This window comes from Galeopterus variegatus, unplaced genomic scaffold (genome assembly GCF_000696425.1).
Source record: "Galeopterus variegatus unplaced genomic scaffold, G_variegatus-3.0.2 Scaffold5550, whole genome shotgun sequence".
In the NCBI taxonomy this organism is placed as follows: domain Eukaryota; kingdom Metazoa; phylum Chordata; class Mammalia; order Dermoptera; family Cynocephalidae; genus Galeopterus; species Galeopterus variegatus.
Genome location: NW_007731661.1, coordinates 98,708 through 111,036, shown reverse-complemented (window position 1 = coordinate 111,036; position 12,329 = coordinate 98,708). Strand labels below are relative to the sequence as shown.

The following is a 12,329-nucleotide window of genomic DNA, read 5'->3' as shown; positions in this document are numbered from 1 at the left end:
CCGGTCTGTATGTGGGATCCGAACCCTCGGTGGGAGCACAGCCGCGCTTCCCAAGCGGCGCACTAGCGCAGTGCGCCACCGGGCCGGCCCCCAAACTGCATTTCTTAACCAAGAATCTCTTTCTCTCTTCAAGCAAGGTGGTTATTTATTATCATTATTTTAATTTTGTTTACCAAGCACTCAAGTGGTCAGCTTCATGCATTCTTTTTCTTTTTGGATGGGTCAACTTTTATTTTTTCTAGTTTATTGAGGTATAATTACAAATAAAAATTGTAACCGTTTAAGGTGTACAAGATGACATTTTGACATGTTTGTATTGTGAAATACAGACCACAACCGAGCTAATTCACACATCTATCATGGGCATTCTGACGTATGTCAATACCCTGCCTGGACAGCAGGGGCATCTGCCCGCATACCGTTCTCCCTAGGAAATGCTGGATTCTAGGCACTGGCAGGAATGCTGAGGCCCTTGTGGACAAGAGCTGATGTCCTTGGCTTTCCTTCACTGGGCATTGGTGGGGTGGGGATGGGGTGTCCCCAAATCCTGCCCAGCTCCGACACACTGCCTTTTTTTTTTTTTTTTTTAAAGATGACCGGTAAGGGGATCTCAACCCTTGACTTGGTGTTGTCAGCACCACGTTCACCCAGTGAGCGAACCCGCCATCCCTATATGGGATCCGAACCCGTGGCCTTGGTGCTATCAGCACCACACTCTCCCGAGTGAGCCACGGGCCGGCCCCGACACACTGCCTTTAGAATTTCGATCCAGGTTGGGGCCCTGAAGCTGAGGGGTACAGAGGAGGAGGAATATAGGTAAAAAGTCTTAGTTTCTGAATCCGTGAAATGGGAATAAACACTGATGGATCATGCCAGGCTGTTGTGGGATTAGAGGCCGAAGGGTTTGAGGATAAGAGGGGTAATGTCCATGCAAGGGCCCGCATATTCAAGAGTTCCACCTTTCCCACATGGCGGGCTTCTCTGGGGTGCTGGTCACATGTGGCATTCAGTTGTGGAATTACACGGAGCCCTGCACTTTTCTACATGTATACTACAATAAAAGCTTATGAAAGTGTAGTGACCTTTCCCTCCTTCCACATATACACTGGGGGTGCCTCAGGGTCTCAGGCAGATTTTCCCACGTCTGAGCACAGGTTGGGGCCAGGAAAAGGGGTCTCCCTAGCTTGGAGGATGAAGCCCCTCCCAGTACTTGAGCCTTAGCCTGGTCTGGAGCACTTTCTGCAGTGTTTCTCTGCCCCCTGGAGGCAGGAAGGGAACTCAGAAGAGCCACACTCCCAAGTAGGGCCTCTCTCCACCCTCTCACACACTTCAGCCAGTAAGGGTCAGACCAGAGTCCAAAAGGCTTGGGCCTGGGCTGGGGGTGGGGACCACAAGTGGGTGGGGCTGCAGGTGGAGGCTGTTGGGAGGGTCTGCAGGTGGAGGCTGTAGGGAGGGGCTTCTGGGAGAGGAGGTTGGGAGGGGCTGCAGGTGGAGGCTGTAGGGAGGGGCTGCAGGTAGAGGTGGTTGGGAGGGGCTGCAGGTGGAGGCTGTTGGGAGGGGCTGCAGGTAGAGGAGGTTGGGAGGGGCTGCAGGTGGAGGTTGTAGGGAGGGGCTGCAGGTAGAGGTGGTTGGGAGGGGCTGCAGGTGGAGGCTGCTGGGAGGGGCTGCAGGTAGAGGCTGTTGGGAGGGTCTGCAGGTGGAGGCTGTTGGGAGGGTCTGCAGGTAGAGGCTGTTGGGAGGGTCTGCAGGTGGAGGCTGTTGGGAGGGGCTGCAGGTAGAGGCTGTTGGGAGGGGCTGCAGGTGGAGGCTGTTGGGAGGGTCTGCAGGTGGAGGCTGTTGGGAGGGTCTGCAGGTGGAGGCTGTTGGGAGGGTCTGCAGGTGGAGGCTGTTGGGAGGGTCTGCAGGTGGAGGCTGTTGGGAGGGTCTGCAGGTGGAGGCTGTTGGGAGGGTCTGCAGGTAGAGGCTGTTGGGAGGGTCTGCAGGTGGAGGCTGTTGGGAGGGTCTGCAGGTAGAGGCTGTTGGGAGGGTCTGCAGGTGGAGGCTGTTGGGAGGGTCTGCAGGTAGAGGCTGTTGGGAGGGGCTGCAGGGGGAGGCTGGTGGGAGGGGCTGCTGCAGGTAGAGGCTGTAGGGAGGGGCTGCAGGTAGAGGCTGTAGGGAGGGGCTGCAGGTAGAGGCTGTAGGGAGGGGCTGCAGGTAGAGGCTGTAGGGAGGGGCTGCAGGTAGAGGCTGTAGGGAGGGGCTGCAGGTAGAGGCTGTAGGGAGGGGCTGCAGGTAGAGGCTGTAGGGAGGGGCTGCAGGTAGAGGCTGTAGGGAGGGGCTGCAGGTAGAGGCTGTAGGGAGGGGCTGCAGGTAGAGGCTGTAGGGAGGGGCTGCAGGTAGAGGCTGTAGGGAGGGGCTGCAGGTAGAGGCTGTAGGGAGGGGCTGCAGGTGGAGGCTGCTGGGAGGGGCTGCAGGTAGAGGTGGTTGGGAGGGGCTGCAGCTGGAGGCTATTGGGAAGGGCTACAGGTAGAGGTGGTTGGGGAGGGTCTGCAGCTGGGATCAGGAGAAGCTTCCATTTAAAGGGGGGTGGTGCTGAATCTGCAATTAGGCTTCCTTGTCCTGCTGGGCATCAGTCCTGCTTGCTGAGGGGCAGCGGGCCTCCACAATGGGGTGCGTGGGAGGCCTCTGGCCTTGGGTGCTGAGTCTACTCTCCTTGGCAGGTAAGCTGGCTGGCTGCCTGGCCCTCCTGGTGCAGCTCCAGCCCCCAGAATGTGGGGAGAGGCCAGAGGGGTGTGACTGGAGCCCTCAGGGATCTTAATTGAGCTTAATGGCTCAGAGCATGGATGCCTCCAGGGACGTTCCTAAGAGAAGTCAGCTCCTGGGGGCCACGGACACAGGGGAGGCTTCCTGAAAACCCTGGGAGCAGAAAGCCTGCCTGGTGGGAGACAGTGGATGTAGTGCTTCACACCTACTTGTTCTGGGGTGGGGGGTACGGAACTGTAAGCCCCTGTTCCATCCTGGCTGGGCCAGGAGTCACCCAGGCTGAGCCCATTTTCCAAAAGCCTGGGCTGAGAAAGGGAGCCGTGGAGCGAGGTGAGGCTAGCCCTACCCCTGCCATCAGCATGAGAACCCGAGTCCGTCCCTCCCTCCTTCCTTCCTGCCCGTCCTCTATCTCATATGCGGGGCGCACACACCCTGCTTCTTTGAGTCAGGTGTTGGTCCCGCAAAGGGAGCTCCTTCCTTGCAGTTGTCTAGGCCTTGGCACCAGTTGTGGCTGGGCAGTGGGGACTGGCAGGCTGCCAGGACTCTGCTGGAGGCTTACTCTTCATGAAAGGGCTGGGCCTTGCAGTCTGACACCCCTGCCCTGCCATCCTGTCACCCTGTTTAATGAACGGGGAATCTGTGTATGCACCTGTCTCTCTGGGACAGGTTTGATCCTAGGAGCGCCCTTCACCTCCAGCTGCCCAGGAGGAGCCTGTGGTACCAGCTTCCCAGAAGGCCTCACCCCTGATGGGAGCCAGGTGTCCTGGGACGAAGACATCCCTGCGATTAACCAAGGTGAGGGCTCTGTGTCTTCTCATGGCCTGGAGGATGTATGACATTGTAGACATAGTGTGAAAGCCACGCGGAACACCTGGACATGCAGAAAGAGCTGGCTGGGAGGAAATATAGCAGCTTATTCAAGTGCTGAAGTCTATTTTTCTGTATCTTGTGGATTGTAAGTTTTATAAGAGGAAAAACCATAGGTTTTTAAAAATGGCCTGATAAAAGCATAGGTTGTTGGGGCTCTGAGCTGGGCATTGAGTTAAATCAATAGCGGATGTTTGAGGACATGTTAACCCCCTCTTGAGGGAAAAGGTGGGAGGGGTTGGGGGTACAAAGACAGTCATCTAAGGCTCAGGGCCTGCCTGTCTGGGGATCTTGGCCGAGGAGCGAGGACATACAGAGAGCCTGGGATAAAGCAGGTAGACAAAGACTGGAGTTCAGATGTTGGAGCCACTTGGGCCGGGGTGTTGGAGGAAGGGGGTGACCTCGCCCGAGGGGCGGGGTGGGAATCTACTGCTGTGATCTGCCCTGTTTCTCTGAGAGCTGATAGGGAGCCCAGCACCTGCTGAGCCTTGGGCCAGGTACCACCCCACCTTCTGCTCACTGTGAATGGTCTGAAGGTAACTAGAACCAATGAGTCTTCCTTGGCATAGACTTTTCAAATGCCATGAGAAAACTCTCAGAGGCTGCTGGCCCCAACAGCATTTGTGAGCCTAGTAGTGACAGCTGCCCATGCCCTGCCCGAGTCCTTTACTGGGAAGCACCTGACTGTCCCCAGCTGCTGGGAATGTTGGCTGCTAATGCCTCATGGCTGTACCCATTACCTAAGAATGGCCCTTGGCCAAAGGAGCTGCCTCCTTCCCCTGTCTAGGTGGCTCACAGTGACTCATAACAGATGTAAGTCTGGCCCCTGCCTCATGGTGGGCCAGGTCTGTAGTGCCAGTGGTGGTGCAGAGCTCCCAGGGGCTCAGGCTGAGCCTTCCTTCTTCCCTGGCCCTCTCCGGCTTCCCACCTTAAACTTAATTACACTTAAGTTTTCATAAGATAATCGCTTTCAAGGGAAAATGTTATTTCACCTACATATAAAAAAAATTGCTTTATAAAAGTGCATAAGTGTCATTCTGCCACATATACTTCCTATCCCCTCCTAGTACACCTGTATCAGTGACCTTATTAAGGTCATGAATATTCAAGATATTTTACCTTAGATAGAATTGTGTGGTTGGCAGAAAGCATACTCCTCAAGAGTGATTCTGTTGGATTTCTTTGCAACTTCGAAGTAGTTGTTAGAAATGCTGAAGTTTGGTTTCCTGCTGTGTAAGATCATCAGTGTTGAAGTGGTGTCTGTGTCCCCAATCACCATTCTTGTCTGGCATCTCCATCTCGTCCCCCATACAGATAGACAGGTATGGTATCACACATTTGTAGGCTGGGACTCAGAGGGGCTGTGTGACCTGCCTGAGGCCATGTAGCCTTAGTGCTCAGAGAAGCTCCAGCTCCAAAGTCAGGAGGGAGAGACCCTGGGGTTTGCTCGGCCTGTCCCTAGACTCTGTGTCCTGGGGGCATGGGCCAACAGCATCCTTCCTTCCCTCCCTCCCCAGGGCTCATCCCAGAGGAAAACCCAGACAGCAGCTTCCTCGTGGAGGGGGACATTGTCCGGCCGGTGAGTGCACGCACACTAACTCGTGGGTTGTGGATAGGCTCACAGGTGGCGATGGAGACTCTCTGAGCCTCCCAAGGTGTCATGGGGCTTGACCTATGAGGGACACGTCTTTGTTTCTGATGGCTTGATGATAGACACCTTTTGTCAAGGTGAGAGTGAGTGTTCTATCAGGAATAAGCCAGCCTGAGCACTAAGGTGGCGGGGAGGGGTGACATCTGACGTGCTGGCACGGTCAGCCCAAGAGGGCTTCCTGAAGGAGGAGGTTTGAGCCCTCAAGTCCTTGCTTGGTACCCTTCCCAGGGGAGGCACTCAGGAAATACTGGGATAAAGGAAGAGATGAGCAGGGATTGGCAGAGTAGCTGGTGAAGGGCCTGGGTGGCAGTGATGACCTGAGAAAGCCAGAACCAGGAGTAATGTGGAGAGACCATCTCAGCTGGGGTTGAGGGGCCAAGTCAGAAGGGAAGAGGCTGGTGGGAACCAGGGCGACTTGCTGGCCAGAAGGAAATACACTGTGTTCAGCAGAGCAGTGCCAAATCTTAGGCAACTAGAGATGGCAGAAGGCTCCTGAATAGGACAGTGACCGGGTGGAAAGTAAGACTGTCCTGCTGGCTGCAGGCTGCCCGCTGAAGGTGCAGCTGGAGAGCCCGAGGCTGGCCCCAGGGCTGCGCAGCAACCCCAGGTATCGAGTGGGTGGGTGGGGGAGGTGGCCGTGTGACCACCACGGAGCAGCATCAAGTAGAACCTTTGGCTGGTGGGGCAGGACAGGCTGGGGTGCTGTGAAACCTGTGCCTCTAAGCATTCCGGTTGGTGGAAGAATGGAGAAGGGAGCTGCTGAGGCCAGTGCTGCCTTAACACCACTCTGAACAGGACCCTGTCATCCCTGCCTTCCTCCCACGTTCAGGGAAGCTTGGCAGGTGGCTGTGCTCTGAGCTGGGCACTGCCGAGGTGCTGGATGGGGCTGCCAGCTGGAGCTCGGAGCCCTCCTGAACCAGGCACCCTGGGGTGCTGGACTCCTAGCCAGCCTCCTCAAGGGTCAATCTGTTGTTCATCTGCCTGATAGAAAACGTTGTGATGCCAGTATCGTCACAGACCAGAGAATGGTGTCTTGTATGTCACGATTCTCATAGCGGGCCCCTGGACTTCCATCCCGTTTCTAATGGTGTCCCCGCCTTCACACACCCAGGCCCTGCCTGGTACATCTATAGTCTGGTGGCACCCTTGGGGGTATGAAGCTTGAGTGGCCTGTGTCTCCGAGGACTCCTGAGCTGCCTTCTCTCCTCAGAGTCCCTTCCGAGTGTTGTCAGCGACCAGCAGTAAGTGGCCCAAGAGTGCTGGTGGCCTCGTGGAGGTGCCCTTCCTGCTCTCCAGCAAGTACGGTGAGCGGGTGTGGCTCGGGCCTCCCTCGCTGCCCCAGCCCTTCTTCCCGAAGCAGCTCGGGCTCCTCCCGGACCCCCCCTTACATCGTCACATCTTCTCCACCACAACCCGAAGGGCCCTTCCACAGAAGCCCTTTTATTCCCGATGGCCTCCTGAGAGGGCTAAAATCCTGGAAGAGCTGATAAGGGAAGGGATATCTAGGGACTCCCTGGTCCCTCTTGTAGACCACGTGGTCCAGAGGACAGTGACCTACCCAAGTTCACACAGCCAGGGCCTGTCCGGAGCCCAGCCTTCCTCCCCAGCACGACTGTGCTGCCCTTTCTTGGCTCTCTATTTTGGGAGAGTGAGGTCAAAGCCCTGCGCCCAGCCCCCCATGTGGACTTCCGAGGGCCACAAAGGCTCAGGGGGGTTCAGCCAGGGTGTCCTCCCCAGACAAGCACAGCCGCGAGGTCATCCTGGAGGCATTTGCTGAGTTTGAACGTCTCACGTGCATCAGGTTTGTGGCCTACCAGGGCCAAAGAGACTTCATTTCTATCATCCCCATGTACGGGTAAGTGCTCCTGGGGTGTGTCTCAGCTTGCTTCCGTGTTCAGCCCACAACTAACTAAGCCACTGTCTAACACCTATTTCTGGGTCCATCCGCCTGGCCACTCTGAGTGTTTTGCCCCATGTGAGCTGGACCTGCAGAGTGAAAGGTGGGGCAGGGACAGGAATTGGGTGCTAGACCCTCACTCCACCTCATCTCTCGAGACCATCTGGTGCAGTGAGTGCAGGTTTTGTGGGACAGACCAGGCTGTGGGTCCTGGTTCTACAGTGAGTCCTGTGAGTCCAGGCAACTCCCCTAACCCTGAGCCTCTCCTGCCTTCTCTGGGCTGGGTGGCACTGCCTACTTCCCAGCTTGCTAGGGGCTAGATAACGTGTCTGCAAGTTCTGACTCGGGGCTCTCCGTGTAGGTGCACTCAGTGAGCGGCTCCTCTTGTTGTCCACGCGAATGTCACTTCCCACCCCCTCCCCGCAGCCCAGGCTGGAAATGGGGTTCCATTATGCCCATCTCAAAAGAACAGGTGGTAGGGCCGGCCCGGTGGCGCACTCGGTAGAGTGTGGCGCTTGGGAGTGCAGCGGCGCTCCCGCCGAGGGTTCGGATCCCATATAGAGACCGGTCCGCTCACTGGTTGAGCGCGGTGCGGGCGCAACACCGAGGGTTGTGATCCCGTTACCGGTCACGAAAAAAGACAAAAAGGGGGGGGAAAAAAAACAGGTGGTAAAGGGACTTGGGGGACAGCAAACAGACTAGAGTCCAGGATAGGGACTGCCCATCTGGTGCTTGTCTATCCCACAACTTGGGAGGAGGGGAAGAGACCTGGGTGGGTCTTTCTCCAGGCTGGAGCCACTCAACCCTGTGTCGTGGCCCTGCAGGTGTTTCTCCAGCGTGGGGCGCAGTGGTGGGATGCAGGTGGTGTCCCTGGCACCTGCCTGTCTCCAGAAGGGCCGGGGCATTGTCCTGCATGAGCTCATGCACGTGCTGGGCTTCTGGCATGAGCATGCACGGGCTGATCGGGACCACTACATCCGTGTCGACTGGAACGAGATCCTCCCAGGTACACTGGGTCATGTACAGGCAAGGCCGGTTCCGGGGGAGAAAGGACGGCAGGCTCAGGCCAGGGGCTGAGGAGTCACCTGGTTCCCGTGGAAGAGGCTGCCTGTCCTCCCCACCCCCTGCCTACTTCCCGTGGGCAAGGTGTGCTCCTGCTTTTCTTGGGGACCTGGGGAACGGTCCAGCTGCTGCTGCTGCTCTGTGCTGCAAGCCCCCATTTGTCTGCACACAGTCGGGCCCAAGCTAGGTCAACATTTGCTTTGTGTCTCATTCTTCCTCCATGACACTGTTGGTCACCTGGTGAGGCTGGCAGTGTCCTATGATCCGTACTCATTGGGTGCTCAACTAGCTGTCCCTCGTGCGCCATACACCACTGTGTGGAGTGAGGGCAGGGGCCGTGGCCAGTTGGGGGAGCCGAGCTGAAGCGGGAGCCCTGGAGGTAACAGGCAGCATGTGCGAGGGACAGGCGCCGGGGACAGCGCCGTAGCACTCAGGTGTGAGGTGGTCACCCTGTGCGACAGCAAGCACAAGAGACCACGGCAGCCAACGGTGGCAGAGGGGAGCTGAGGTGGGGGGAGGGCCACTGCCTGATGCTGGTACGAAGCACCTGCACGCTGGGCAGGTGCTGGGGATCTGATCCCAGGGAGGGTGGGCTCCCTGTCCTCGTGGTCTCCATGGCTGGTCTTGGGAGGAAGGAAGAATAAAAGTGACTGCCTTATGAGGGAAGGGAGCAGAGGAGGTCATAACCAGGAGTCTTGTTGGGAGTGTGGGGGAGTTGAAAGTTTCCTGCTGGCAGAGGGCTTCTGGCACAAAAACTGCTGCTGTTCTATTGGCAAGGTGAGGGGGCCGGGGAAGAGCATGTGTGGAGTCCCCAGAGATAGGGGCACTCTGGCATGAGGGTAGCACCTTACAAAGGGTCAGGGGAGGGAGATTGACTTACATTAGGCTGGGAAGTGCATATGCGGGGGGTGATGGGTGACTCTGTACCCTGAAAATAGACTGTGAGCCTTTCTTAACTATGATATATGCCATGAAAAACTCTAAATTTGAAAAAGTGAAATTAATACAAGCATTCTGATCCTGATGAAAAATAGAAAGTAGAAACTAACAACAGGGCCAAGCCCGTGGCGCACTCGGGAGAGTGTGGTGCTGGGAGCGCAGCAGCGCTCCCGCTGTGGGTTTGGATCCTATATAGGGATGACCAGTGCGCTCACAGCGCTCACTGGCTGAGCACGGTGCGGCCGGTCTCAAAAAGGACAAAAAAAACAAATCAAAACTAAATTTCTCATTTGGAAATTAGAACAAAAAACTTGTTTTTAGAGTTAAAGAAATCATAGGAATTCTAAAATTATCATGAAATGCTATATTAAAAGCTGTGGTTCATAGCTAAAGCAATGCTCAGGGAAAATGTGTAGACTTAAATACTTGTAGCAGTAAAAATAGAACAAATTAAGCATGTCGATCCAAGTTAAAAACTAATGAAAGCAGGAAGAAATTAAAGGGAAAAGCAGAAACTGAGTTAACCAGCACTAACAAACTCAGGAGCTGTTTTTCTAACAATAAAACAGGTTAAAACACCAGCTACCCTAATAGGGCAAACATGGTTTCTCTTAAAATGGAAGAAATGAGAATATTTAATGTGTGTAGAACAAACTCTGCCAGGATATAGACTAACAACGAACTATGGGGGCATGGAGGTAGGAGCCTGGAGGGGGGATGGAGTAGGAGACTTCTGTCATCTTTTGATATTCTTGAGCCAGATGAATGTACCGCCTATTCAAAGTTTAAGGGTTTTCAAAAGGAAGAAATAAGCGCTCTATAGAGGCAGGTATTTCAGGCAGGGGTGGGACATGGCGGTGTTGGAATGCTGCCCTGCTTGGTGGTCAGAGGCTGCTGGTGACCTTGTGGGGGAGGAGGGTGTGGAAGTGGCTGCCGATGTCTGCGGGCTTTGGGGGAGCAAAGACGGTGGGCGTGGCTGCTCTTTTGGGAGTTCACTGTGAAGGGCAGGAGGGAAGTTGAGGGGAACCTCGCTTCTCCCAGGCCTGGAGACCTGAGTGAGGGGGACAAGTTGGCATTCTGGCCAACCGAGGAGACAGGGACTGTGGGCTCCAAATCTGGGGTAGTGTCGTGGTCGAGTTATGACTGCAGATGGTGGGACAGCAGGTCTTTAAAGCTGGGCCAGAGGGTAGATACTTTATTGTGTGGGGCGGGTGTTCAAAACACTCCAGGCAGAAGCAACGTGTGACTTCGTGGACCATGTCGCTTAGGCAGAAGTTAGTCCCATGCAAGATAAATGTGAAAGGAAGGAGAGGTGAAGTGTTAGGAGGTGATGGTTGCCTAGCCACAAGGTCCCTGTGCTTCCACATCACCTAGTGTAGGTTTGAACCCCTCTCAGGGGGAGGGGGCAGAGCAGGGCAATAAAGGTGCATGGAGACAGGAACCAGCACAAGCAGCAGCACACCTGGCTGTGGTTTCAGATCCTTCAGCTTATGTGGGCTATAAATTCCCAGAAATCTCTTTCCTGCCCTCCCGCGTGCCCTCCCGCGTGCCCTCCCGATACATCTCCAAGTATGTGTGTGTGTTTAAGGCTTTGAAATCAACTTCATCAAATCTCAGAGCAGCAACATGCTGGCACCCTACGACTACTCTTCAGTGCTGCACTACGGGAGGTGAGGCCCCCTCTGCTTTTCTTCCTCCCTCTGCACCGCCCTCTCAGGCCCTGCTGTGATCCAGACTCAGGCTTCCTCCACTGGGTTCCAGGTTTGCCTTCAGCCGGCGAGGGCTGCCCACCATCATACCACTGTGGGCCCCCAGTGTTCACATTGGCCAGAGATGGAACCTGAGTGCCTCGGACATCACACGGGTCCTCAGGCTTTACGACTGCAACCCTAGTGGCCCCATCCCCCAGGGGAGAGGTGAGTGACAGGGAGGGTGACTTGAGGAACCTGGAAAAGGTTCCTGTGCTGAAATGGATCAGGGAGGGTAAAGAAATTAGGTTGCAGAGGTGAGCAGGGCAACATCACTGGGAGTTCACCACAACTGATGTAGAAACAGCATTTGAAAAAAGTTAACTCACTTATTTAAAAACTCTTAGCAAATAGGAATAAAGATCATGTTCTTAACCTAGATAACAAACATCTACCAAAAACCTAAAGCAAAAATCTTTTTTTTTTTTTCCTTTTTTTGTCTTTTTTCGTGACCGGCAACGGGATCGCAACCCTCGGTGTCGCGCCCGCACGGCGCTCAGCCAGTGAGTGGACCGGTCTCTACATGGGATCCGAACCCTCGGCGGGAGCGCCGCCGCGCTCCCAAGCGCTGCACTCTACCGAGTGCGCCACCGGGCCGGCCCAGCAAAAATCATTTTTCATGGCAAAACATTAAAAGTGGACCAAGATAAGTTCCCTCGCTATTGTCCCGTCTACTCAACATTGTAGTGGCAGTCTTAGCCATCGCAGTATAACAATAGAAAGAAATTAAAAGTCTGGAGATTGGAAAAGAAGCAAAAACTGTATTCATAGGTGACTATGTTGAAAGGAACAATCTATAAACAAATTATTAGAACTAAAGAATGAGAAAAGGTAGATACAACCAACATGAAAATCAGTTGTATTTCTATATACCCAGAGCTAGAAAACATAATTTTTTAAAAGACACAATTAAAATAGCAATAATAAAAATAAGGTTCCAAGGAATAAGAAGTTGTATAAAACTTTTATGGGGAAAAATTAACCTTTATTAAAATCATTAAAGAATACTATAGTGACACATATCTCTATTTACTTATTGATAAACAATGTTATAAAAATTCTTCCCAAATTGATATAGTTCAAATTCTCACTTAAAATTCCAACAAATTTTGGTTTTGAGAGGGTGATTCTAAAATTTTTTAAAAAACATGAAAGGTCATTAATAGCCAAGACAATCCTGGAGAAAAACAAAGTAAATGGACTTGCCTTAGCAGATATTAATTCATATAGTTTAAAAACACCTTCATAAAACGCATGGCATTGGTGTAAGGATAGACAACTGCCCATTGGAACAGAATGGAAAGTTCAGAAATGGATCCCATTCAGAAGCAGAACCTTGAAAAAAAGGGCATTGATCATGAATAGAGAAAAGGAAAGATTAGTCATTAAATCGTTGAGACAACTCGGTATCAACTAAAAAAAA

General features: G+C 53.9%; 1 protein-coding gene across 1 annotated transcript in view; it reads left to right on the top strand.

The window, feature by feature from the left end:
- Positions 1-2,644: 2,644 nt before the first annotated feature.
- The window catches only part of ASTL (astacin-like metallo-endopeptidase (M12 family)), a 13,468-nt gene continuing 3,783 nt past the window's right edge, over positions 2,645-12,329 (top strand). Inside the window, exons 1-8 of the mRNA XM_008589608.1 lie at positions 2,645-2,699; positions 3,409-3,537; positions 5,127-5,188; positions 6,471-6,564; positions 6,998-7,115; positions 7,982-8,163; positions 10,747-10,828; positions 10,920-11,074. Of these exons, the coding sequence (XP_008587830.1) occupies positions 2,645-2,699; positions 3,409-3,537; positions 5,127-5,188; positions 6,471-6,564; positions 6,998-7,115; positions 7,982-8,163; positions 10,747-10,828; positions 10,920-11,074 (877 nt within the window). The remainder of the gene's footprint in view (positions 2,700-3,408; positions 3,538-5,126; positions 5,189-6,470; positions 6,565-6,997; positions 7,116-7,981; positions 8,164-10,746; positions 10,829-10,919; positions 11,075-12,329) is intronic.